This window comes from Rhyacophila brunnea, unplaced genomic scaffold (genome assembly GCF_057557595.1).
Source record: "Rhyacophila brunnea isolate RB1 unplaced genomic scaffold, BYU_Rbru_1.0 scaffold_7, whole genome shotgun sequence".
In the NCBI taxonomy this organism is placed as follows: domain Eukaryota; kingdom Metazoa; phylum Arthropoda; class Insecta; order Trichoptera; family Rhyacophilidae; genus Rhyacophila; species Rhyacophila brunnea.
In genome coordinates, this window is record NW_028233339.1 from 40314208 (window position 1) to 40337950 (window position 23743).

The following is a 23743-nucleotide window of genomic DNA, read 5'->3' on the forward strand; positions in this document are numbered from 1 at the left end:
TTGGCCATCGCGATAACGGATGTGTGAACTAATGAATTGTCCTGATGAAACGAAACTTTCTTTTTCGCCAAATGCGGTTGTTTTTTCTTGATTTCATTACTAAAACGCTGCAATAAGTTTGCATAATACACGCTGTTGATTGATTTTCCTTTCTGAAGATAATCAATGAAAATTACCCCACGCGTATCCCAAAAAACTGACGCCATGACCTTGCCTGCAGATGGAACTATCTTCGCCTTCTTTGGAGCCGATTCTCCCATTTAAGTCGATTGTTTTGACTGTTCTTTCGTCTCAGGTGTAAAGTGATGGACCAATGTTTCATCCATGGTTATGAATAGACGCAAAAACTCTGCTTTATTGCTGTGAAACTTCGCCAAACACTCGATTGAAACATCCTCACGATACTGTTTTTGTTCCATTGTGAGTAATCGCGGCACCCACCTTGCGCACAGCTTTCTCATATCCAAATTTTCAGTCAATATGTGATGTACAGCACTTTTTAAAATGCCTACCAAGTCTACTAGCTCGCGCAATTTCAGTCGACGTTCATCCAATACCATTTTGTGGATTTTCGTCACCATTTCTGGCATGGTCACCTCATTTGGTCGACCACTGTGATGTTCGTCTTAGCAGCTCGTACAGCCTCGTACTCAGCCAACCAATATGTTACTGTTGTAAACAAAGGAGCAGACACCCCACAGAATAGAATCTAGCGCCGCTTTGATATTGGTTGGACTGAAGCCTTTCAAATGAAAATATTGTATCACATGAAGATAACCAATTTTTCCATGTTTACAAATTCACTGAGAGCGTTCACTGTTGATGGCTGACAAATAATTACTGAACAACGTAGCGTCGTCAAACTTCAAACTTAGGCTTTATAAGGTTGGTACTTTCTATCATGGTCACTATTTTCAAACAACAACTGCTATCTATACGTCAGGTCGGGTACTTCCGGGACTACCGGTATCAATGTTTGTTTTCTTAACAAAAATAGGTTTTCAACTTAGTTTAAATTCAACCTTTACGAAAGGACGCATCGACTGCTTTCAATCACTGTATCAAACCAGATGTTAACAAGTTATTGTCTAAAATATAATCTGCAGTAAGTATATACATTTTCCCATCTTGCTGTCCATCTACCGCAAATTAATCTAATATAATGGGATCTTCCCCCATTGAATAAATAAAACGTATTGTAACGCAATAATGTATGTGATGTAATGTATGAAAAATTAGACTATCCTGCTGTGGCGATGGGTGTAGGTAGGGTGGATCTACCATAGATAGTACAGACTAAGCTTTGTCAGTTATATGTATTTGTTTACATTGAAATAAAACTACAATTTACAGATGATGTTGGTTAGTTTTTAAAATTCAATTAAACCCTGGGAAAACCAAGCCACAATACGTATCTGTCCATATAATATTTAAAATTATGCCATTAAATCATACTTCGTTTTGGATATTTCATAACTCATTCCGTCAGCGCTGTAAGGATTTTAATAGATAGAATAATATTTTTAACTACTATTGTTTGGTTTAGGCAAGGTTTAATGAATTATAAAAAAACTAACCAACAACATGACGTGCAATTATATGTATTCTTAGATCAACGAAAACAAATAAGTATGAATGACAAAGTGCAATATATAAACATATTGTATTCTATTAAAATGTCAGTGATAGCAATCGGCGATTGCCAGCTTTTCTGCTTGGCCTATCAGTCTGAAGTGGTGTCAGACGATATTGTGAAGGCCAGACTCCAAAATAGACTACGCATATGAGCCCAAATTTATGTTGGCAGTGACGACATGCAAATCGTAAAACTGACAAGTCAGCGAAATGTCAAACTGTCTGAGGTGAATGAAAATCCATTCCGAAGGGAAAACTATGGCGCCGTCTATGCATACTTCACAATTATATTAATATCCAACACCGCCAAGCCGTCTGCAAGACCTAGCGAGACAGACTGGCGACCGCCAGCTGGCTCTGCCAGTATTAACAATTACCTTTTTATAAAATCAGTTTAAATATAAAAGGTGTTTATAGTATGAAAATGATCCCGCCGTTATGAACAAAATTCAAATTCAAGTAAGTGCCTTTTGTAAATATGGTTGTCTTAGGATTTGTTTTCAGTTATCTACCACACCATATCTATCTTCAGCAGCAACCATTCGCCATTGGTCCAGAACAATTGTGATGCTGCTTCGTTCAGCTTTGCAAGTCTGCTAAGAACTTCAACTGATTTCCTGTCCGGCAAGAATTAATGGCGTAAATCGTATAGTTTATTGATGAGATTTGTATTATGTACATATTTGTAATATACATTACAGATATCAAGCAATAGAGTCGACAGGGGTCGTGTAGTTTTGTGTAATTTGAGAATAGCACGGTCCAAATTACTAAGATTGATAACCTCTGATAGTGGAGGAAAGAAACCCGATCGACCCAACAACGAAATTAGATAACCATTTCCATTACACACGGATACTGCCAGTCACGGCGCCTCCGCTGCCACCCGGCCCATCGACAATAAACAATGGCCGACCATAATAGAAGAAAATAAGTTTTCCGACAACACGCTTGTAATAAGTGTTAAGTTGAGTCGCGCAATAAAGCCTGCGAAAAAGTTTCAGAAGCCACCTTTGTGACGTGAAAATTATTATCAGAATGCGTAGCTGATCTTTTGATAAGCTAGGCGGATGTCGTGGTGTAGTGCGTAAGGTTTTGGCCTTCCATTCGGGAGCTCTGGGTTTGTGATTGTTCAAAATTACTAACAACCACGTTGTACGAAAAAGAAAGGACATGGTTATTAATAATTTAAAAAAATCTTTTGGTAGGAGGGTCATGGCCCCTACAAGGGGGGAGGCTGACAGGACTCTAGCCTGGGGTGGGGGGTCGACCAGTTAAGTGAGATAAACACACATCACAAATTTGCTTAATTAGGATTAGGTTAAAAAAATGCATTTTAAAATATCTGACTATGCGATGCAATTCGATGAGATAGATACGTATGATTGATTAAATTAAATGATAATTCACTGTAGAATTTTATTTTATAATAATGTGTTTCCTGACTAATAAACATGGTTATGTATCAAATATAGTGAATGGTCGCATGTTACTTGGCTACCATAAAAGGGAGTTGCGATCACTGCTTTATAATATGATAGATATCTAATGCCAACAACTCAATAATTCAAGTGGATTTAATGAAAAATATAGAAAAATCGCTAAAAGTACATGGAACACCCTTAATTATACCTAGCATAACCATGGTGTTCCACGGAATACCATTTGGAGAACTCTGTAGAACACCAAACTGCCCTTAACCTTGGTGATAGGTAGAGCGCCCGCAAACATCCTGGCCTGGGGGCCCGCTTCAGGATGTGGGGCCATGAGGAAGGTACTTGTTTCTTTTGCAGGAACCGGAACCGAACCGATATATCCTTTTTACATGAACCGGAACGAAAACCGAAACGAAAAAAAATGTTCGAAACCTTGGTTTTTAACAATTTTCACACTATTGACCGGATATTTTGGTCCGTTACCTATATCCGAAGTCCGCTATATCCAGGTCTGTTATATAGAGGTTCTACTGCAAAATCAAACTTGTCTCCAATGGGTTAAGCGAACGTCTCAGGTGCGTCTCATGTCTCTTTACTGGAATATTTATTTTAAAGTCGTAAAGAGAAACAAGGAATAGCCTTTGGAATTGAACGCAAACATTTCGTATCGCTCGAGGCTCTTCAGTGGAGACTGTAGAATGTGATGGCATCGCAACACTCTTTACTGCAAATGGCTGCATATACATATTTCGTTTACTTTTTTGCAACCCTGTGTTTTGAAATGCCGCCGTTTGTTTATTTTCCTTTCGTTTGTTTGTGCTAACATTTTGAATTCGATGCATTCCGATCGACCTGCATTGATTTATAAACTGTCACTGTCAAACTGTATTGAGAAAAAATAATTACAAGATAAAAATAACTTTTTATATACCACGTTTTTAAATTTTCTGTTGAATCAAATAAACTTGACAATTCTATGTATTAATAAATACTTTTTTTGTACTTGATAGAAATACTGAATAAATATAGAATACTGAAATGTCATTTTGATATTTCATATCGATTTCCATAGTAACGCACGTATATATTAATAATTTAGTTGCTAGAACCCCATTAGCAACTAATAATAGTGTATTACTTTTAACGATTTTTTTCCGAAACATACAAAAACAGAATTAACTGAAAATGAATTCAATTCTGCTTAAAGATGACCAAAAGTATTAAAAGAATTCATTGTCGTCGTGTTCTGATATATTCTAAATGTCTAGCTAGTCGGGAAGTTATTTAAAAATCGATTGCAAGATTTGTACCGGACAAAGAACCACCGGACAAATAAAAATACAAAAGAAAAACAATGTAAAAAATAACATAGCCCGCCATCAAATCATGTATGAATTTAGAATAAATTATTTGCGTAATAGTACGATATAATTGATTTGCATAAAAAAATTAAAACTGACTATTTACTTCTAAAAACACTCGGGGCTTTGCACCTCGCGGGGGGGCTCCACCCCCCTGGGTCCCTCAGATGATAGTTACTTAAACCGTAACGGCTAAAATTATTAAACATGGATCATGCTTTGCCTACTGATTCTCCTCTGAAAGCTGGTTATCCAAATGCGAAAGAAAATTTATTTGTCAAAGTAACCGAATCCAAAGGATTCAAACAATTTAACTTTTCTATTTAACTAGTCTATTTTTCGTAACGCTTTTGCGTCGGATATCATGAGTAAAACATGTTCCATGTTAAAATCTGTATGCGTGGAGGTAGGAAACATTTGTGGGAAACGAAATGTTGCTTTGGAAGAATGTGAACTATGATGGAATTCTGGAGAGAAAGAACGGTAACCGGACATGTCATGTTTTGTCATGCTCTGTTTTGTCATGAAACCGAAAGAACATGTTATATTGTATTTGTTTTCTTGTACCTAATTAAAGTAGAATTTCGATAATAATCAAAGTCAAACAATGATATTAAGGAACAGTACATATTATTTTCTTTCTAATATCTCCTTCAATTTTTATTAAAATAATCCCAATATGTCGGCATCTCACAATTATTGTGTAAGCGTCGACTTATAAATACTTCCCGAAGACAATCGAAAGATCGTGTCAAGTGAAACTCTCGGAAAAATATTACGTTGTCTGATTGTAAAGAAATAGTTAAATAAGTATGTATTGAACCAACGACATATATTTAAATACACTACAAAGGAAGACATGATAAATTTGAATCTTCAGAATTGCAAATGAGATGCAATCAATTCATTGAAAATATCCGATACTTGTGAGCTCTGCAGTTGAGCTTACAGTGATATATAAACTATTTTTAACTATATCTGCAAAACGCTAATATTTTCAATCTTCCTATACGGTGTTCAAATATATATAAGTAAGTATATATATATGTTTTTTTTTCTACATACCGTGAACCAGGGAACTCAGACATAACGGGTAAGGCGATAGCAGGTAACCGACTCGAGTAAGGAAGAATCCGGGTTAAACTTACGCACGTGTCAAGAATACGTTTTACGTCGAATACTGAAAACTGCTCTCGGTTTGTGCATTTACGCGCATTTAACGTTGGTATATTACACACACTATTGCACGTACATAATGCGTGCTTCATTTTCGTAGGACACTCACACATTCAAAACACTGCATCAACATGCGGCGTATTGAATATAGCCTATCGGTATTCTATTTATTATCTGTTCTGTGCCGTGAACATTACAAATTATAAATTTAAAATGTTCACATAGAAACAGTGTAAAGAAGTAATAAATATATGCAGTATCACAAAAACAGTATGAAAAATAAAGTAAAAGATGCAAAAAATATAAAAAAAAAATTATAAAAAATATAAATTATAAAGCATAACACACCAAATGTGCTAAGAGGACCATATTTTAAGAATTTATAAAACAACGTCCACCTATACTCATCCTGGCGTAGGTGGAATATATCAACATCCGAAGCGATTTGGTTGAATAGAAAGAGTTATTGCCCTCCCAATTGGCATTATCAATGGCAGGTTAGTTCTGCTCCTCGGGAGATCAAACAACTGATGCTCCCGATTTCTACGATAGTTATCAGGGACACACAAGTCAATACTATCAAGAATGGCAGAGTTCTCATTTACACCACGTATAAGTCGAAAAAAATACGTGGCCAAATATTGATATCTTCTAGCATTTAAATTACAGTATATAACCATACCGACCTAAGAGAAAGTCAGTTGGATAAAGCCACGGATAGTATCCATATAACCTAAAATAAAGGAGTCTCAAAATTTTCTTTTGAACTCTCTCACCATAAGGTCATATTTCAACTGATGCAGGGCCCAAGCAATCGAACCACTCTCAAGCCGGCTTCTAACTAAGAAATTATAAAGAATTTTGTTGAAACTAGAATCCAATAGAAAGAAAATTGAATAAATGTCTCTACGCTGGAAAAGCTTGGCATCAAAGAACGGCTCACAGCCAACTGCAAGAGACGCGTTCTTCAATTCTTTGGCCACGCAGTAAGAAGAAATCCGAGCAGCCTGGAGAGAAGTATGATCTCTGGTTGCGTCAAGAAAACGACTGAATCAAAAAGATCAGCGCAGGATCGCTCTAGATCAATGTTTTTCAAAGTATTAGCTTCGGAAATAATGGGGGGGGGTGTTGAATAGAAATAAGGGGGCGGTGAAAGCATGAAAGAAATTTTAAAAAAGCTGTATGTCATACCAACATGTTTCAAGTTAGTGTTGTGTATCATAATATAGTTAAATTCGTAGTGATTATTGTGTTAAATTTATTTTTAAAAACTAACCAGCACCAACTGCAAATTGTATTCTTAGTCCCATGAAAACAAATGAGTATGATTGACAAAGTTTAGTGTGCACTATTTATGTAAAATCTTAATAGGCTACCCCCACTCCTAGACAATGAGACGTGTTGGCGACGTGAATAATGTTGACAGGTGGTACTGCCACCTGGTAATATTTGCTACTGTCAATAGAATATTTAATTGTGTACTTACTGAGAGCTGCAGTGGAAATGGCGATTTGCAACAGCAAAACGAGCCCTGTAAAGAGAATAAAAAAACATTAATTTAAGGCACTAAATTCAATTCTAAGGCGTAGGTCCCGGTTCGAATCCCGGGTCTGTCAAACTCACATGTTCTTCAATGTGTGTTTCGATCCAGAGTACGGACCCTATAGGTTGAGCAAGTGGCGAACATCCATTTCTCGTAAAAACAAAAATCTGTTAATACAACCTCCACTCTATGGAGACCCATATTATAATCTTCTTAGAATCGAACATGATATAAAAAAATATTAAGTACATACATAGGGGTTGAGACGGCTTCAAAGCAAGTTGGAATATGAATAAGCGGAATAAAAGTAAAGAATATGACATACAATCCCCGCTATAGTCAGACCGTGACACAAAACCGTAAATTTCGATCGTAGTGCCAGCACTTTGAATGAAATATAGTAAACTGTTTTTATAAGATGTTTCATATTGAAATAAATGGTAATACGTTAGTTAAATCGAACGAAATATAGAATCGTAAATCTTCATTTACTGCGAACAGGTTTCTGCATTTCATTCGAAAATTATCAATTACTAGCACTACTATCGTAACTCGCAATCCCTGGCCTGTCTATAGTCGGCCCTGATACAATGCCTAGACATTAGTTGTAATTTATTCATTATGATTTAACGTATTTTACCACGTTTTTCTTAGCTCGTATTCTTGTTTGTCCGGTGGTTGTTTATCCAGTACAAACCTTGCAATTGATTTTTAACTAACTTCCCGAATAGCTAGACATTTGAAACTTTTAGAATATATCAGAACACGATGCCAATGCATTCTTTTAATACGTTTAGCCATCTTTAAGTAGAATTGAATTCATTTTCAGTTAATTCTGTTTTGTATGAAAAGTTATTTCGGAAGAAATCCGTAATCCAATCCACTATTATTGGTTGCTAAGGGGGTTGTCCTAGCAACTAAATTATTATTATATACGTGCGTTACTATGGAAATCAAAATGACATTTCAGTATTCTATATTAAATTTTGTTTGTTGCAAAATAGCAAAAAAATGATTTGTTAACAATTGCCTTATTTTTCCTAAATTATTAATACATAGAATTGTCAAGTTTATATGATGGATTCAACAGAAAATTTAAAAACGTGGTATATAAAAAGTTCTTTTTATATTGTAATTATTATATCATGAATTTTATTTTCAGTTCTAAGAAATTTTGACTTTTACACCATTAACGAGACTATAATTGAGGTGGTGAGTATTGCACGAATATAATCAGTGTTGCCAATTTAACATTTTTCTTGCCAAGTCATATTTATTATTATGTTTTTCGTGTTTTAAGAAGAATGTGTTACGTTACGTTTTAAATAAGCGGTGTACCTATATACATTGGTGTTATTAGCGAAGGGTGGAGGTGGGCTCTTATTAGCCACCATAAATAGTGCAAATTAAAATTCATTAGTCATACGTATTAGTTTTTTTTCAACTAAGACTACAATAATTAACAGATGGTGTTGATTAGTTTTAAAAAAATCAATTAAACCCTGCCTAACCAAACCATAATAGTTTAGTATAGGTACATAGGGCGATACGAAAAAATTGGAGACATTTTTTCGTTCATACTTATTTGTTTTCGTCGGATTAACTGATAGAATACATATTACACATATTGTTGGTTCGTTTTTTTTATAGCCAAACTATAATTGATAAAAAAATATTATTCTATCTATAAAATATCCAAAGTTATGTATGATTTAATTGTATCATTTTAAATATTTTCTAGATAGGCGAGTATTTTTTGACTATTACCTATTATGGCTTGGTTACTGCAGGGTTTAATTGATTTTTTAAAACTAACCTACACCATCTATAAATTGTAGTCTTATTTCAATGAAAACAAATACCTACGTATGACTGACAAAGTTTAGTGTGCACTATTTTGGTGGATATTAACAGTCTACCTTCACCCTTCGCCACTGATTGGTATGAAAATACACCATGCATATTGCGATATAAACCAATGTTAGTAATATACTACTTAACTTCTCAATCAAAATAGTTACAAGTTAGAATTCTGTTATAAATAATTAAGTATTATAGTATTGAAAAAACTGCTTCTAACTACCTATTTGTTTTTAATTATTTTGTTTTCCAAAAACCCACAGCCTGTAACGTGTCAAGTCAGTTTCCTGAGATTTTAGAACACAATATGTTTACATCATACGGTCCAAGCTCTGGATGAAACCACATTGAAAAAGAAACATGTTACTTTAAGAGTTCGCAGCGCTAACCTACGGGTTTTAAGCGTGTTTTCTGCCACCACTCCACTGCGGACACATTAATACCAACCGTAATTAAATTAATTATGTACCGACCAAGTAAAGAACAAATAAAATTCGTCCGAAACAAAGTTATCAGTGCAATATCTCGTAAAAATAAACCAACCTCCAATTACAGCAACTGAGAAAACTTTCATCGTAGCAGTTGCGAAAAAGCTCGTAGCAGTGAACCCCTTCTACAGCCGCTACGCCAGACCAACTAAACTTTCACTGGTATAAAGATACTGCTACGGTAGATACGGCGTAGAACCTGCGCTTGCTCATACGAAGTTGTGATACAGTATAATAAACAAACAACTTTTATAGCGGATAGTTGGATCCGAATTTAAACATAATTTAATAACAATATAGTATTGTTAACTAAACAGTTTCTAATTGCCAATTACAAATAACAATATGTTACTATGTATTATTAATGTTGCATTGATTATAAGGCGCACCCTTAGTCACCAATCATAAAATAAAAATAAATCAAATTTACGATTTTTCTGAATTATATTATCATCATCAGCCGGGGGCGATCCACCGCTGGATGAAAGTCTCCTCTAACTCCCTCCACTCTTCTCGATCCCTAGTCCTTCGCTGCCACGTACAGCTACCGAATTTTGTGAGTTCGTCTACCCAGCAGGTTATGGTGTGGACCTTCGCGTACTCTTTGTCTGTTTCCTAATCCATTGATTTATTTTTTGATCTTTCCGTGTTATGCCCAACATGCACATTTCCATGCCACATTGCACTACTCGTATTTTTTGATTTCCCTCAGATTAATAGTCCATGTTTCACATGCATATGTGAGCGTTGGTAACACATGTTGGTTGAACACTTCACGCTTAAGACTACTATTCAGGTGTCCAAATGCACTTGTATCATTAGTTATATGTAATTATATGAATTCTCGAGACGACAAACCCGAATATACATGTATATTAATTGGTTACATCCAAATTGTACGTCTGCAGTTCACCGTGAGAAACAAATGGTCGCATAGGATTGAGAAATTACGAAAAATGTCGCGTTGTCCGTGGAGCAGTTTACCAACACCTACGTTAATTCAGAAGTCTACATAAATATATACGATATTACGATTGTAATTTCTATTGTCATCTGTCTTTCCCGGTGTCTATTCTGGTGGTTTTAACAACGTATTTTGCAAGCGTTTTATTTTAACACAAATTTGATAACAAATGATAATATAAATAATATTAAATTCTACAGGTATTTTTTAAGTCGATGACTATTACAGTTGTAACACCATTATCAACACTAAATTTATATGAACATATATGTAAAATGGAATTCTATCAAGTAAATGCTGACTCAATTAATAAACGAATTTGATCTCAATACGGCCATTTATTTCCGATACGACAGCTCACGGTGAACTATGGTACGGCGAACTACATGCGTACAATTTTCTGGACATGATGAGTGAATGAATGAGAAAATATATTAAAAATTATAATAAAACAAAGCATTACACGTGGATTACTTATAATATTTTGCTGTTTCAAAATGTTACTTTTCATCTCGAATAATCTAGTTGGCGACCTCCTAGAAATCATCTTGTGAATCCCCTGATTTGAGACTTTAGCGTCTAGGCCGTGCCACCATAAAACGCACGCGTACCATAGATTTCCGGCCACTGAGGTATGGAATGATACCATACAAATACAAAAAAGTTAGTAACATATTATTATTAAATACATTTGTTAATTATATTATTATAAAGTATTTCAGTTATTTGTTAAAAAAGTGAGATCCAATTGTTGGCCATTGTACATCTAGCTATTATACAACAGTCAAATTCATTGGTGCTGGTGAGACAGCGATATGTCGAATTAAATTGGATAAATTCTTTCCAAGAGCAAAAAAGGAACTTACTTTCCATATACGGTGGATATTCGATACGTAACCCTACATTTAGCTAGAACTGTGATTCCAAACTGGTTCCTTGAGTTCCTCGAACTCATTTAAAAGCTGGCGAAAAACGTTATTGTAATTGAGTAAAACATTAAAAAAACGTGAATGAATATTGAAAATTTTGATTCTTTCATAATATATCAATCATTACAAAATATATGTGTACGAAAGTAAAGGGGAGAGATACCTAATCACGAGGCCAATTATAGTTAGCCCGTGACACGAAACTGTAAATTTCGATTAGTGCTAGTTATTGCTCATATTTCGATTGTAGAAAATAATGATTGTTTCATATTGAAATGAATTTTCCGACCATGCCCGATCCTAATAGGATCATATGGACCTCCACAGAGTAGAGGTTTGTATTAACAGATTTTGTTTTTTACGAGAAATGGATGTCAGCCACTTGCACAACCTATTAGGTCCATTTAATTAAGGTAATTAAGGTCCATGAGGTCACACAAATTGAAAAAAAAAAAAAGTGTACTAGCCAGGCCCAGGATTCGAACTTGGGAACCACGGCGTTATAGTCCAACGCTTAAGCCGCGCGGCCACCGTGGGTACGAAATGAATAGTAATACGTTAATAGATTTGAACGAAAGGAGGATCAGAACTGTTTCCTCGTGTCAAGCCTATCAGGCACCATTAGCGTGGGTGCAATGCTAGTTAATGCGCTCCCTAAAGACATAGACATTTTCAATGGTGTGCTGAATTTTGTTTTTGAAACTTTATTTTACTGTATACAATTGTTTATGTTTATTATTTTTTCGTCTTCTCTCTTTGGGTACTCTTTTCTAAGGGTAATATTTATTATAATGTAAATCTCGTGTTGTGAACGTCCTGAATTTTGATTTGTTATGTCCACAATGCTTTGTTTTCTTAAATAAATAAATGCAATCTAAAATATTCACTTACCTACTGTGAACACTTACAGGTTACCGCATTGGATTCTAAAATAATCAACAACTACAACTACCATCGAAATTCAGTGCCCCGGCCTGTCTATAGTCGGCCTTGGCCTAATCACTAAGATAACTTTGCATATTATATACTAATGAACTAATGTGTAAAATTTACTAATTTAACGACGTTAATTCGATTCATCCCCTTTTTCTTTTATTCATTTATTATGTATCCATGGTTCATTTGACATATTAAACTCATTTTTTTCGTTTTTCAGACATAGCTCCCTTTTCCTTTCACACAGATCTGTATTTTTATATATACCTAAAGATAATATTTTTTGGTAAACAGTAATAAAGTGAATAATATTGTTTTTTAAACTTCTGTCTAACGTAATGTGTGTAAACCGAGTAGGGGGTTTCCCAATAATTTACAAAATATGGGTAGGTTTTAAATATAGGTTCTTCAGACCAAAAAAGGTTCGGAATCGCTGCGAGTCTAGAATCTACTAAACTAAACAGTAAAATAATTACAAGATAAAAAGAACTTTTTATATACAAGGTTTTTAAATTTTCTGTTCAATTATTTATTATGCTCAATATGCTCAAACTTGTACTTGATATGAAGTAAGTAAATAAAAAACAAACAAACAGATATAGAACACTGAAATGTCATTTTGATTTCCATAGTAACGCACGTAAGATATATTAATAATTTAGTTCCTAGGACCACCCACTTAACAACCAATAATAGTGGATTAGATTACGGATTTCTTGCGAAATAACTTTTCATGCAAAACAGAATTAACTGAAAATGAATTCAATTCTTCTTAAAGATGGCTAAAAGTATTAAAAGGATGCATTGGCATCGTGTTATGATATATTCTAAAAGTTTCAAATGTCTAGCTATTCGGGAAGTTAGTTAAAAATCGATTGCAAGATTTGTACTAATAATATATATAAAATAATTAAAAAATAACTACATTAGAAATAAACTGAGTTTGAATGAAGTTTGATTTATACCCATGTGTAGGTAGCCGATTCATTTTATTTTTTCACATAAATTATTAAAAATGAGAAAGATTGGAAAAAACAATGCTTCGCACTTTTAACAAAGTAATTCCACCATGATATCATACGTTTTACGGCAATTTCATATTTGGCTGACTAATTAGATTTATGAAGCGGAAAGGCCATAAGTACGCCATGATTATTTGCTTTACTATTTTAAATCTCGCTAATCTATTCATTATGTCTTTACTATCAGAAACAGCAATCTCATATTAAATTCACATTATTATTTGTATTACAATATTATTTACTCCATTAAACTTGTGTATTTCCAAGATTGAACGTATACAATATTAACAATAAATTTCTTAAATAGAATGAATTATACTAGATTTATTTTTGGTCGATTTTATCAGTGTTATTTGTAATATAAATTTTTTATATAAACAATGGAATAAAATGCCAATCCCGGGACCAGTCCCGGGATCCCGGGATTGTCAAATTGTAATCCCGAAATCCCGGCATCAGAATTTTGGCTCGGGATTGGATTCCCTAGTATTCACTAAGTATACTTGAAGCATAATGGAAAAAAATTACATATTTCAATTTACGGTAATAACTAATACATAATAATACATATATAATAACGGTATGAGGTAAGTAGCTAGATATCAGTGGTGGAGTAAGACACTTTTGGTTCTGGTACCCAACTGGAGACCCCACAGTAAAATTAATAAAACAATAGTATCACAACCCATTTTCCCCTGTAAAATAGCTTTGTTTAAGGGTTGTGATCTATTATTTTTATTATTAATATTATTCTTCAGACGTTGGCAGGACCGCGAGCCAACAAAAATTAAAAAAATAAAACTAAAATCGAAACCTACTCATAAATATTCTCTTTATTTATTTTATTGCCGTCCTTCAACAGTGCATGACCTGCCTACCCTCACAGGGTATTGCTAGAGTTATAACATGTATCGATAATTTCTCTTGAAAGGGACTAAAAAAAACTTCACGGATAAATTAGTTACATACCTATAGATAATTATTTAAAAATAGGCAGGTCATGCACTGCTTAATGGGTGGCAAATAAAAGAAGGAGAGAGAACAATTCAACATTTGAGAGTAGTTTTCGGTGAAGGGACATTTTTTGAAAGTAGACTTGATTAAAAAAAAAAACGTTTTCAAAGCGGCGAACCATGAATCCGAATTTAATATAAATGTGACCGCAAGTGAAATCTTTCAGTTAATTTCTTTACGACACACTTACCAAATTAATGTTCTTTAAATGTTTATCTTATATTTTTGAACATTTTACCATTAAATGACAGCAACGATTTTTTCTACAGAAACTAAACAATGAAATATAACGTATTATCTTTACCGATTATATGCATACTGTGTGTAGTTATCACTTATCACGTATTCACTTGGGTGATATCTATAATGATTGTTGTAGGTTTTCATTTAAAACAAAATCATTGTTTGCGTGATATTAAACTTACTGTCAGACTTGGTAGAGACATTATTCAGATCACAGATTCAGATTTTGACAGTTGTTTTCAAACATTACACATTGCCAGTTACAAAAATTATAACAATACAAGAAACAGTGATGCACTGTCTAAGATTTAAAAAATAAAAACATTCGACTACAAGATAAATTATTGTTTATTTGTAATATTCACAATAAATATATGGATAATAATAATATTTTCAAAATATTATATTAATAAAGACACTTTTTTATTTATTTTCTTCTAGGTATATGATTGAGTATACACAAAACATTGTGAATTATTATCTTTTGCCAGCTTGTCAAAGCAATTGAAGAAAAGGAACTGACGTCTCGTTTGTTATCATTAGTAAGTCAATGAGATTATTATTATGTAAATAGATTAATGTAAACTCCAATCATTGTGCATACTGATTAAATCGTTGCGGTGGAATGGGCAAGGTTCATTTTTGCCAAAGCCGTTTGACCGGTACGAGCTGCACTTGACACCGAAGTGGTATGGAAGGAAAACAAGTGGGAGAATAATGATGATAAGACGCAACATCGTAAGAAAGTTTATTTCGTACACAACTACATTGCGCAGTTTCCGCGAGGCTTCGTCAGTGACTTGTAAAGCAAAGTAAATAATATAACATTAAAACATATCAATGGTTCAAGTTTTAATTTTAATTACTAATACAAATTAACTGCGGTGGCGGGATGGTGATTTAAAGTGTGTGAATAAAATAATTATTACAACTTAACTTTTAAAAGAAATATTTATGTTTAGGCTGACCATATCTCCTTGGGATATAAACAGAGTAATTAGGTAGGTGGGGTGTCATGATGTTTAAACTATAGTACATACTCATTTGATTAAATCTTTATAAAACCTAAAAAGTTGCATACATAATATGTAGCCTTCTGTGGTTTCCCTATCAAATCACGAAAGCAAGGTCAAGTTTGTAATAAGTGTCATTTTTCTATATAACAATGAGTTACATACATCTTCTCTTTTCCGAGTTTGTATGGAAATTTGTTGACCGTTCTTTGTTTCACTTTCATAATATTATGAGGCTCCATCATTGTTAACTTTACTGTTGTTCACAAAAATATGCCAGATAGGGTAAGAAAATAAGCTAGATTTTGCCATAATTATTAACATTGTTTTTACAAGAACAAAGGTTGAAGAAGAATTTCGTGTTTTACAACTAATAAAATATGACATAAATACTTGAAATTAAAAAATTATGCAGGTAATAAATTAAGTCATCAATAATTTGTATATAATATTTATTTAATTTCATACAAAGTAGGTACCTACAAAAGACCAGCATGTTGATTTTCAAGCAAATCTGGTACTTATAATATTGTAGCTTTATTATGAGACATTGTAAGTTATCTGTCTTGTCAAAAAACGCTAAATTTAAGGCCATATGAGAATTTTGCAAGATAGGTGCCTATTCAAAAATGCTTCATCTGGCAAGAAAAACGCTAAGTTGGCAACACTGGCCGCTCCTTCTCTACAAGAGAATTTCTTCAACATCTTTATAGAAAAAAGACACAGTAAATTAAAGATAATATTAATAACAATGCATATAAAATTCCATCCGGCAGAGACCCAATAAAAAAATTAAGTACAGGTTGAAAACAGGATATATTAAGTATTATGGTCAACCTATTTGCTTTTTTTTCACCTCTCTAAAACTGCAAAATTACTTCATTATTAATAGATGATCTTGGTTGATGGCAGTCGATTGAAAATAGCATTTGTCACTTTTACTTTTATTCAACATAAATTTTCATTGCAATGACTAAATAATGAGTACTTTCTAGTGTAGCTACTCGCAGCACAAAGTAAATTACTGTCATGAACATTTAGCTGATTATATTCACTTTTAGTTTTGTTTTTTATGGCTACATAATTACAGTTTATGAAATGTGTTTCAATTATTTACCTACCTAGTGAAATTACATTATAAAATATTAAGTTTATTTGTAAGTACTTATTTGGTCATAAAAATTTATATTATCTGTGTCATTGTCAAGCTGTCATTTTTGATAAAAACAATCAATCACATTTTAATTTATGAACTACGAGTAATCTCATCAAAAGTACTTTTCACTTGTTTTTTTTCAATATATTTGTTGATAGAAGGCTCTGAAACTGCCTCGTTTGCGCCGTATTCAATCGCTCAACTTTCCTCTCCTTTTCAGTTCATTTACATTCATACAATGTACTGACCTAGCCAGTGCAGTCTCCCAAACTTAATTGATTGAACTGCACTACAACTTCGTACAGAGTATAGATAGGTACCTTGTCCTCTGATCGGTCCATAAATATGGTGGGAAATTTTTCTTTAGGGCCTTGTATATTTCGCAGAGTTAATGTCCAGCTTTCCTAAGCTTCTGTGAGCGTGACTTTATGAGTGTTTTGTAAAATGTGCTTTATTTCAGCGATGTAGTAGGTGGGGCTTAAAATGTCTTAATATACCGAAGTAGGTTTCATTTGTTCGCTGCCATAATTCTCTTATTAATTTCCTCTGTAATCTCGTTATTAGGTTCATGTAAGACCTAAGGTAGACGAAACTGTCGGTCATTCAAACGGTACCTGTGTAGATGCAGTTTCTCATAGTGTAACAAAGACAGGCATATATAATATTTTAGCTTTGTTTTCATCGCCGATTCTGATAATATGGCAATGATATCTATATCATTGGCATATACCAACAGCTGCATAGGTTTATACCACAGAAAAGATTAAAAATATATAATTTTAATTGCCAGTTGCCACAGATGAAGGTTTTGAACCCAGGTTTGGTTTATTATTTTACGATGTTCAGGGTATAAGACACTGGGAATACAACGCGTGCTGAGTATCATCATCAATTACCAATATTGAATGCGAGTTGTGTTTACGTGACAAACTTTAATGCGTAATAATTTTATGATACAAATGTAAATATTAAAAATAACATTTATTCTTTAACACAAAAAATTCAGAAGCTTACAAACTATTTTGATTAATGCAAGCAAGCTTGCAACTGCAGGATAATACATGTTTACCCATAAATTATCTTGTTATCGCCGCGATAATACTTACTGTCAACAGTAAATATGGATAAATGGGGTATTACTTTAATTATCAACTACATTAAAGTTTGAATTTTGCACCATCCTTCGGGCCGGAAGCCGCGATTTAATTAAAAGTTAATCAAACAATTATTATTTTTAATTGTACCACTCTCAGATTATACGTCATTCAATTAGAATAATTATATTCATCTCACCTTTAGCCCCCCAGAGATATTAATAGATACCTCACAATCATTGCATAAATAAAAATATCATGTATGTAGATCTAAATACTACATACTTATTTCTTCCACTGTTAAGATTAGTAAATAATCACATAATACTTATTTAAACTCGACTTTTGAACAGCTGGTCATGATACTGTCACCTCTGATTTATGTTTCTTATCTAATTAATTGTTTTTAGTGCATATGTTCTAACATTGATTGTTCCTACTCATTCTTTTTTTTAATTTTTGCAGTTATTTTCAAGCAGGTATGCAGGTATGTTATAATAGAAAAGTAGGTAGATATAGTCAGGTGGCATAGCTCGGAAAATCCAACAAATTGTACACTTTTCTCGTTACATGTAAATTGTACATATTACATTTCACCGTATCACAGTTTGCCGTGAGCTTGCTTATCGGCTTTGTCTCGGTACTATATGACCTAGAGGTGGCAGGTTATATGAAAGTATGGTGAAGCAGGCTGGTATGGTGAGGCGGGCTGGTAATCAAGTTGCGACAAAATTTCCACGTTAACATTATATTACGTTATGATGACCAAAGTAAATCCTCCGTGATGCCCTGAATATTTTTTATCCTGTCGCCATTTCTCTTAAGTTATCGGCTATTGTTGGCCTGCTTCATTCAGTTCATACCTCTATGTATACGACCCAAAAAGGTTGGACGGTCTTTAATATACGACCATATATTTCCGATACAACATTTAACGGTGAAGTGTGATACGGTGAACTGAATATGTTTCCGGACACGCACTTTTGTATAAAAGCATGAACTTTGATATGATGAATAGGTATATCCTAAGCATGGCCCTCACTAGGGGGGGCTGACAGGGCTCTAGCCTAGTAGTCCGGGCTCAGGGGGGGCCCGGCATGACGGGTCGACCAGATAAATGAGATAAATACACATCTTAAATTTGCTCTAATAGCAAAAAAAGTCTCCTGCGACGCTAGTTTGGTTCGGAGTTATTACCATTTTAAAAAATATGGTTGTTGGGACGTGTTGAATAATACTCGACAACTCCATAATTCGATATGTTATAAAATCGCTAACTTACACTGAATTTTATTTGACCTCGAACACCATTTGAAAAACAATACTCGAGAGCGTCAAACTGCCTTTAACCATAGCGATAGGTAGGGGGGGCCGCCCAAGATCCTGGCCTGGGGGCCCGCTTCAAGATGTGGGGGCCATGATCATAAGTGTATTTCTTAAGTTATTGAATTGCTTCAATATTTACCCATTCTAAATGTCAAAATGGCGGAGAAAAGTGAAATTCTACCATCTGCAATTTGTATTCTTAGGCCATCCGCTCACGCAGAAACTAAAATCTGATGAACTGGTTAGTGATGGAACTCAAACTGACCAGTGACTGATGCTTCACACATACGGCGAACTGAAACCTAATAATCTTATAACCTCAAACTGTCAAACCCATTGTCTTTCCTACGTCATTCTAAGCTTTTTACGGGAATATTCTGGCAGCCTGTAATTAATTATACAGGCAGGAGTATTTCTCAACATCTGCCACATATTTTAAATTAAAAATCGGTTCGCTCATCTTTAACTTTTGACATCATGAATTGTTATTGCTTGTTTAGTTCAGTTCAGTGGTACCAATTTTGTTAAGAAAATATGATTTTTCATCGAATCTTGATATTGGTACCATTGTATTATGGGTGATTGGAAACTGAGAGACTGGGAGACTAGCATGTCGCGTCTCTTCGGTTTCGGTCACGGACGTTTCGAAACTGAGAGATTCCAGTCTTGACGTCACCGAGCTGCAATTGAAATACTTTAGCTAGATACTGGAGTTTCAGTCTTGTCTTTTTTGAGTATGTGAGCGGAAGGCCTTAGTTTAATGAAAACAAGTATGACTGATAAAGTTTAGTGTATTTTCCACTGTCACATATGCAGATGATTATATTTATAAAATAAATAATGTTATTTAGGTTAAGTGCTTATCTAGAGAGAGATGTTTACTAACTTACATATTGTCTAATATTTTTCTTTGTATTATAATTTAGCTACGTTATCTTTCTCACCTTAAACAAGAGTTTAGAATGTTGATTATAATGTAAAGCAAATAAAACTCAACTTTTCTTGATTCTTCTCGTTAATTGATTTCTCGAAAAATTTCTCTTTAAGGCTCATTTTCTTTTGAAGATTATTTTTCTGTCAAGAGTTTTTTTGTCTAACTCGAACAAAGTTTGCTGGCAAATTTTTAACAATTTCTATTTAGGACCAAACTCAAAAGTTTTTTTATTTACCTGTGTGCTACATTCGAGCTATTATAAAATCATAATTAAGTGCACAGCTTACTAAAATTTTCTGTGCTTGGAATTATAGAGTTGCTGCACATTTTACCAAGTTGGGTAAATCAACTTCAAACTTAAATATGTAATTGTCAGTTTTACATAACTTTTATCAACATTCTGTTAGTGAAGTCTTCTTTTTTATCACTATTCTATACAACATGTTATACACAATGTCAAGGTTGACTAATAGACCGGCCGGTGCACTGAATTGCGAGTTACGATGGTAGTATTAGTTATTAATTATTTTCAAATGCAATGCCGTAACCTATTCACAGTGAATGAAGATTTTTGATTGTATATTTTGTTGAAATCAATTTCAATATGAAACAATCATCGTTTTCCACAAATAGTTTATCATATTGCACTCGAAATATGACCAACAACTAGCGCTACGATCGAAATTCACTATATCATGTTACTGCCTGATTATAGTGGGCGTTGCACCATGTCTATTGGATATACTGCGATATTGGAAATAAAATGCCAATGTCTTTTCGTACAAAGCTAGCTCCTAACTCATTTTTAACTAGAATATGTTTATTGGCACGATCTACCTTGAAATATCGTAATGCAAAGGTGACATACATAATTTTTGTATTGTAATGAAGCATCAGAAAGCATGCTGCATTAAAACCGGGTGCTCTGCCTCTAGACCGGTGGTGTAGTTGGATACAGCGAAATAAAAAATTATTTATTCTATCACGGACCCAAACCAAAATATTTGTAATTATAAAACTAAACACATATAGACGCTTTAATAAACTATTTCTTTTATTCAACGGACACAAGATTTGAGAATGTAACATTCTATATACACTGAACTCCCCATTTACACGGTAGATACGTTCCACGCGATACCGTGTTAAAAAAAACATGTAATAAAATTATACACTAAAATACTTTAAAAAATCAAAGGTAACAAAATTTGTTAAATATTTAATATTATTCACTATGTTTTAACACATTCTGATTGTTCTTCAACATGCATTCAGAGTTTGTCAGATAGGCTTTGCACCGTGGTATTTCGAAATTGTGTAAAAAGGAAGTACAGTGTACTGAATATACATAATTTGAAAAAATCTCATGCATATAAACACTAGAAAAAATCATTTTGTAGAGGAAAAAAATACGACACCCAACGGGACTTGAATCTGTATCTGCTGGATTCGCACCAGAATGCTTTTCCGATTAAGCTACGGTCATCTTATTGAACTATGACGATTTTAACTAGTAGTTGCTACATGAAATGCTTATCGAATTGCGTGAAAATGTTGGCTATCGGTTTTAGTATATTAAATTAAGGTAGGTATCAATTAATTCCTTAATTAATAACCGATGTGGCGGATCACTCAATTATTTAGTTTTTATAACGGGTGTCAATTTTTTTTCTACAAAATGATTTTTTCTAGTGTGTATATCAGTGGCGAAGTGTGGAGGTAGGCTGTTAAGATTCGCTATAAATAGTGCACACTAAACTTTTTTAGTCATATGTATTTGTTTTTATTGAACTAAGACTACAATTTACAGATGGTGTTACTTAGTTTTTAAAAATCAATTAAACCCTGCCTAACGAAACCATAATAGTTTTGGTCTAATTTGGGCAATACGATAAAATTGTGCACACTTTTTCATTCATAGTTATTTGTTTTCGTTGGATTAAAAATACATATTACACATATTGTTGGTTAATTTTTTTAATTCATTAAGCCCTGCCTATACCAAACTATAATAAATAAAAAATATTATTCTATTTATAAAATATTCAAAGTTATGTATGATTTAATTGCATATTTTTAGATATTTTATAGATAGACATGTATTTTTTGACTATTATCTATTATGGCTTGGTTTCTCAGAGTTTAATTGAATTTTAAAAACTAACCAACACTATCTGTAAATTGTAGTCTTATATCAATGAAAACAAATATGTATGTCTGAAAAAGTTTAATGTGCACTGTTTATGGCGGATCTTAACAGCCTACCTCCACCCTTCGCCACTGGTGTATATGCATGAAATGTTTTCAAATTATGTATATTCAACATATAGACGTTTTTGTCAAATCTATATTAAGTACTGAAATAAATGGGTCCACACTGTATATCTAATGAGTTTGAACATCCACAAGTATCTATAATACAAGCAACATCTCAAATTTAAAATCAGTCACATTACCTAAACGTCCCCGTCACTTATCCAATGACTTGTGTTCAATCAAGATCAATTGAAAATTCTTTAGAATGTTTCGCTTAAATATGAGTAGTTGGAATAACAAAATTTCAACAACTTGCTAACAATAATATTCAAGTCACTTAAGTCTTTGAGTGCGCAAAGATAATATTCGATACCGATTCACAAAAACTGTGCTAAGAAAGAGATTCTATACTAAATTAGCAAAAATATATTTTCCATTATCTTCTTACGCTTTAAAGTACGCGCTCTTAACCCATGGGTCGCGATATATTTCGCTATCAACTAAATAGAAAATACATTTTTAAATAAGTGACTTAATGTTTGAATATTATTGAATATGGAACTTTTTCGGACGGAACTTCATGTTATATAAATATTTATACTGTGAAAAATTTATGTGGCACCTGAGAAATTGACACTCGATTAAACTCGTCGACGGAAACTCAGGAATTTGGTTGAAAGTGGGAACCAACGGGTCCGTTTATCGATTACCGGTGTAATAAATTAAAATAAGTCTTCAAGACACAACTAAAGTGAAAAAAAAATATGTTGACTGACAATTCACATACCTACTTAAAAAAAACATGTTTTGTGAGAAAATGACAGATAATGCATCTGTTTGAGTTGTTCACAATTGTTTGTTATTGTATTAGGTTTTTGGATTGTCACTGTGTGTTCTAATTCTTCTTTCTTTTTCTCAACGTTTTGGGCCTATTGCAGAAGAGACAATGAGTCCGGAACGTCCAGGAAAGAGAGAGGAAGAACACACGGTGATATTGAAATTAATGGCCCTAAGAAACTACACCCACCCCGCACCTGCTCTTAATCGGGCATATTATGGGACAGGGTATCAGGAGCAGTTACCCAAGACCAAAGTCACCATGCCCTAGTGCAGCGATGGCAAATACGTGGCACACATACCCAACTTGGCACGCTAAAAGCTTTTGACGGCTCGCCAATAAATAAAAAAAATTTAATATAATAATATTGAAAACATGGAAATGCTGCTGATACTTTTATATCTGCTAAAAACTAGCAATCTCGTTGTTGACCATTTTTTCTTCCACGTACTCATATGAAAGTATTTTTTCTACATTGAATCGTACATTCAAAGGCTAGAAATAGGTTTACAAAAGAAG

General features: G+C 33.6%; 2 protein-coding genes across 6 annotated transcripts in view; one reads left to right on the top strand and one right to left on the bottom strand.

The window, feature by feature from the left end:
- LOC147064870 (beta-1,3-glucosyltransferase) overlaps positions 1–14820 on the bottom strand; it is a 63744-nt gene extending 48924 nt beyond the window's left edge. The window contains exons 1-2 of the mRNA XM_085958168.1: positions 14669–14820; positions 7095–7139 (exon numbers count right to left, since the gene is read on the bottom strand). Of these exons, the coding sequence (XP_085814294.1) occupies positions 7095–7139; positions 14669–14681 (58 nt within the window). The 5' untranslated portion in view covers positions 14682–14820. The remainder of the gene's footprint in view (positions 1–7094; positions 7140–14668) is intronic.
- Positions 14821–15101: 281 nt separating this feature from the next.
- Positions 15102–23743, top strand: part of LOC147064871 (peroxisomal acyl-coenzyme A oxidase 3-like) — a 28171-nt gene continuing 19529 nt past the window's right edge. Inside the window, exon 1 of one of the 5 annotated variants that reach the window (XM_085958313.1) lies at positions 15102–15419. In XM_085958313.1, coding sequence (XP_085814439.1) covers positions 15325–15419 — 95 coding nt within the window. In that variant the 5' untranslated portion in view covers positions 15102–15324. Of the gene's footprint in view, positions 15609–23743 lie in introns of all 5 variants that reach the window. The other 4 variants (XM_085958316.1, XM_085958315.1, XM_085958314.1 and 1 more) reach the window with 4 other exon arrangements.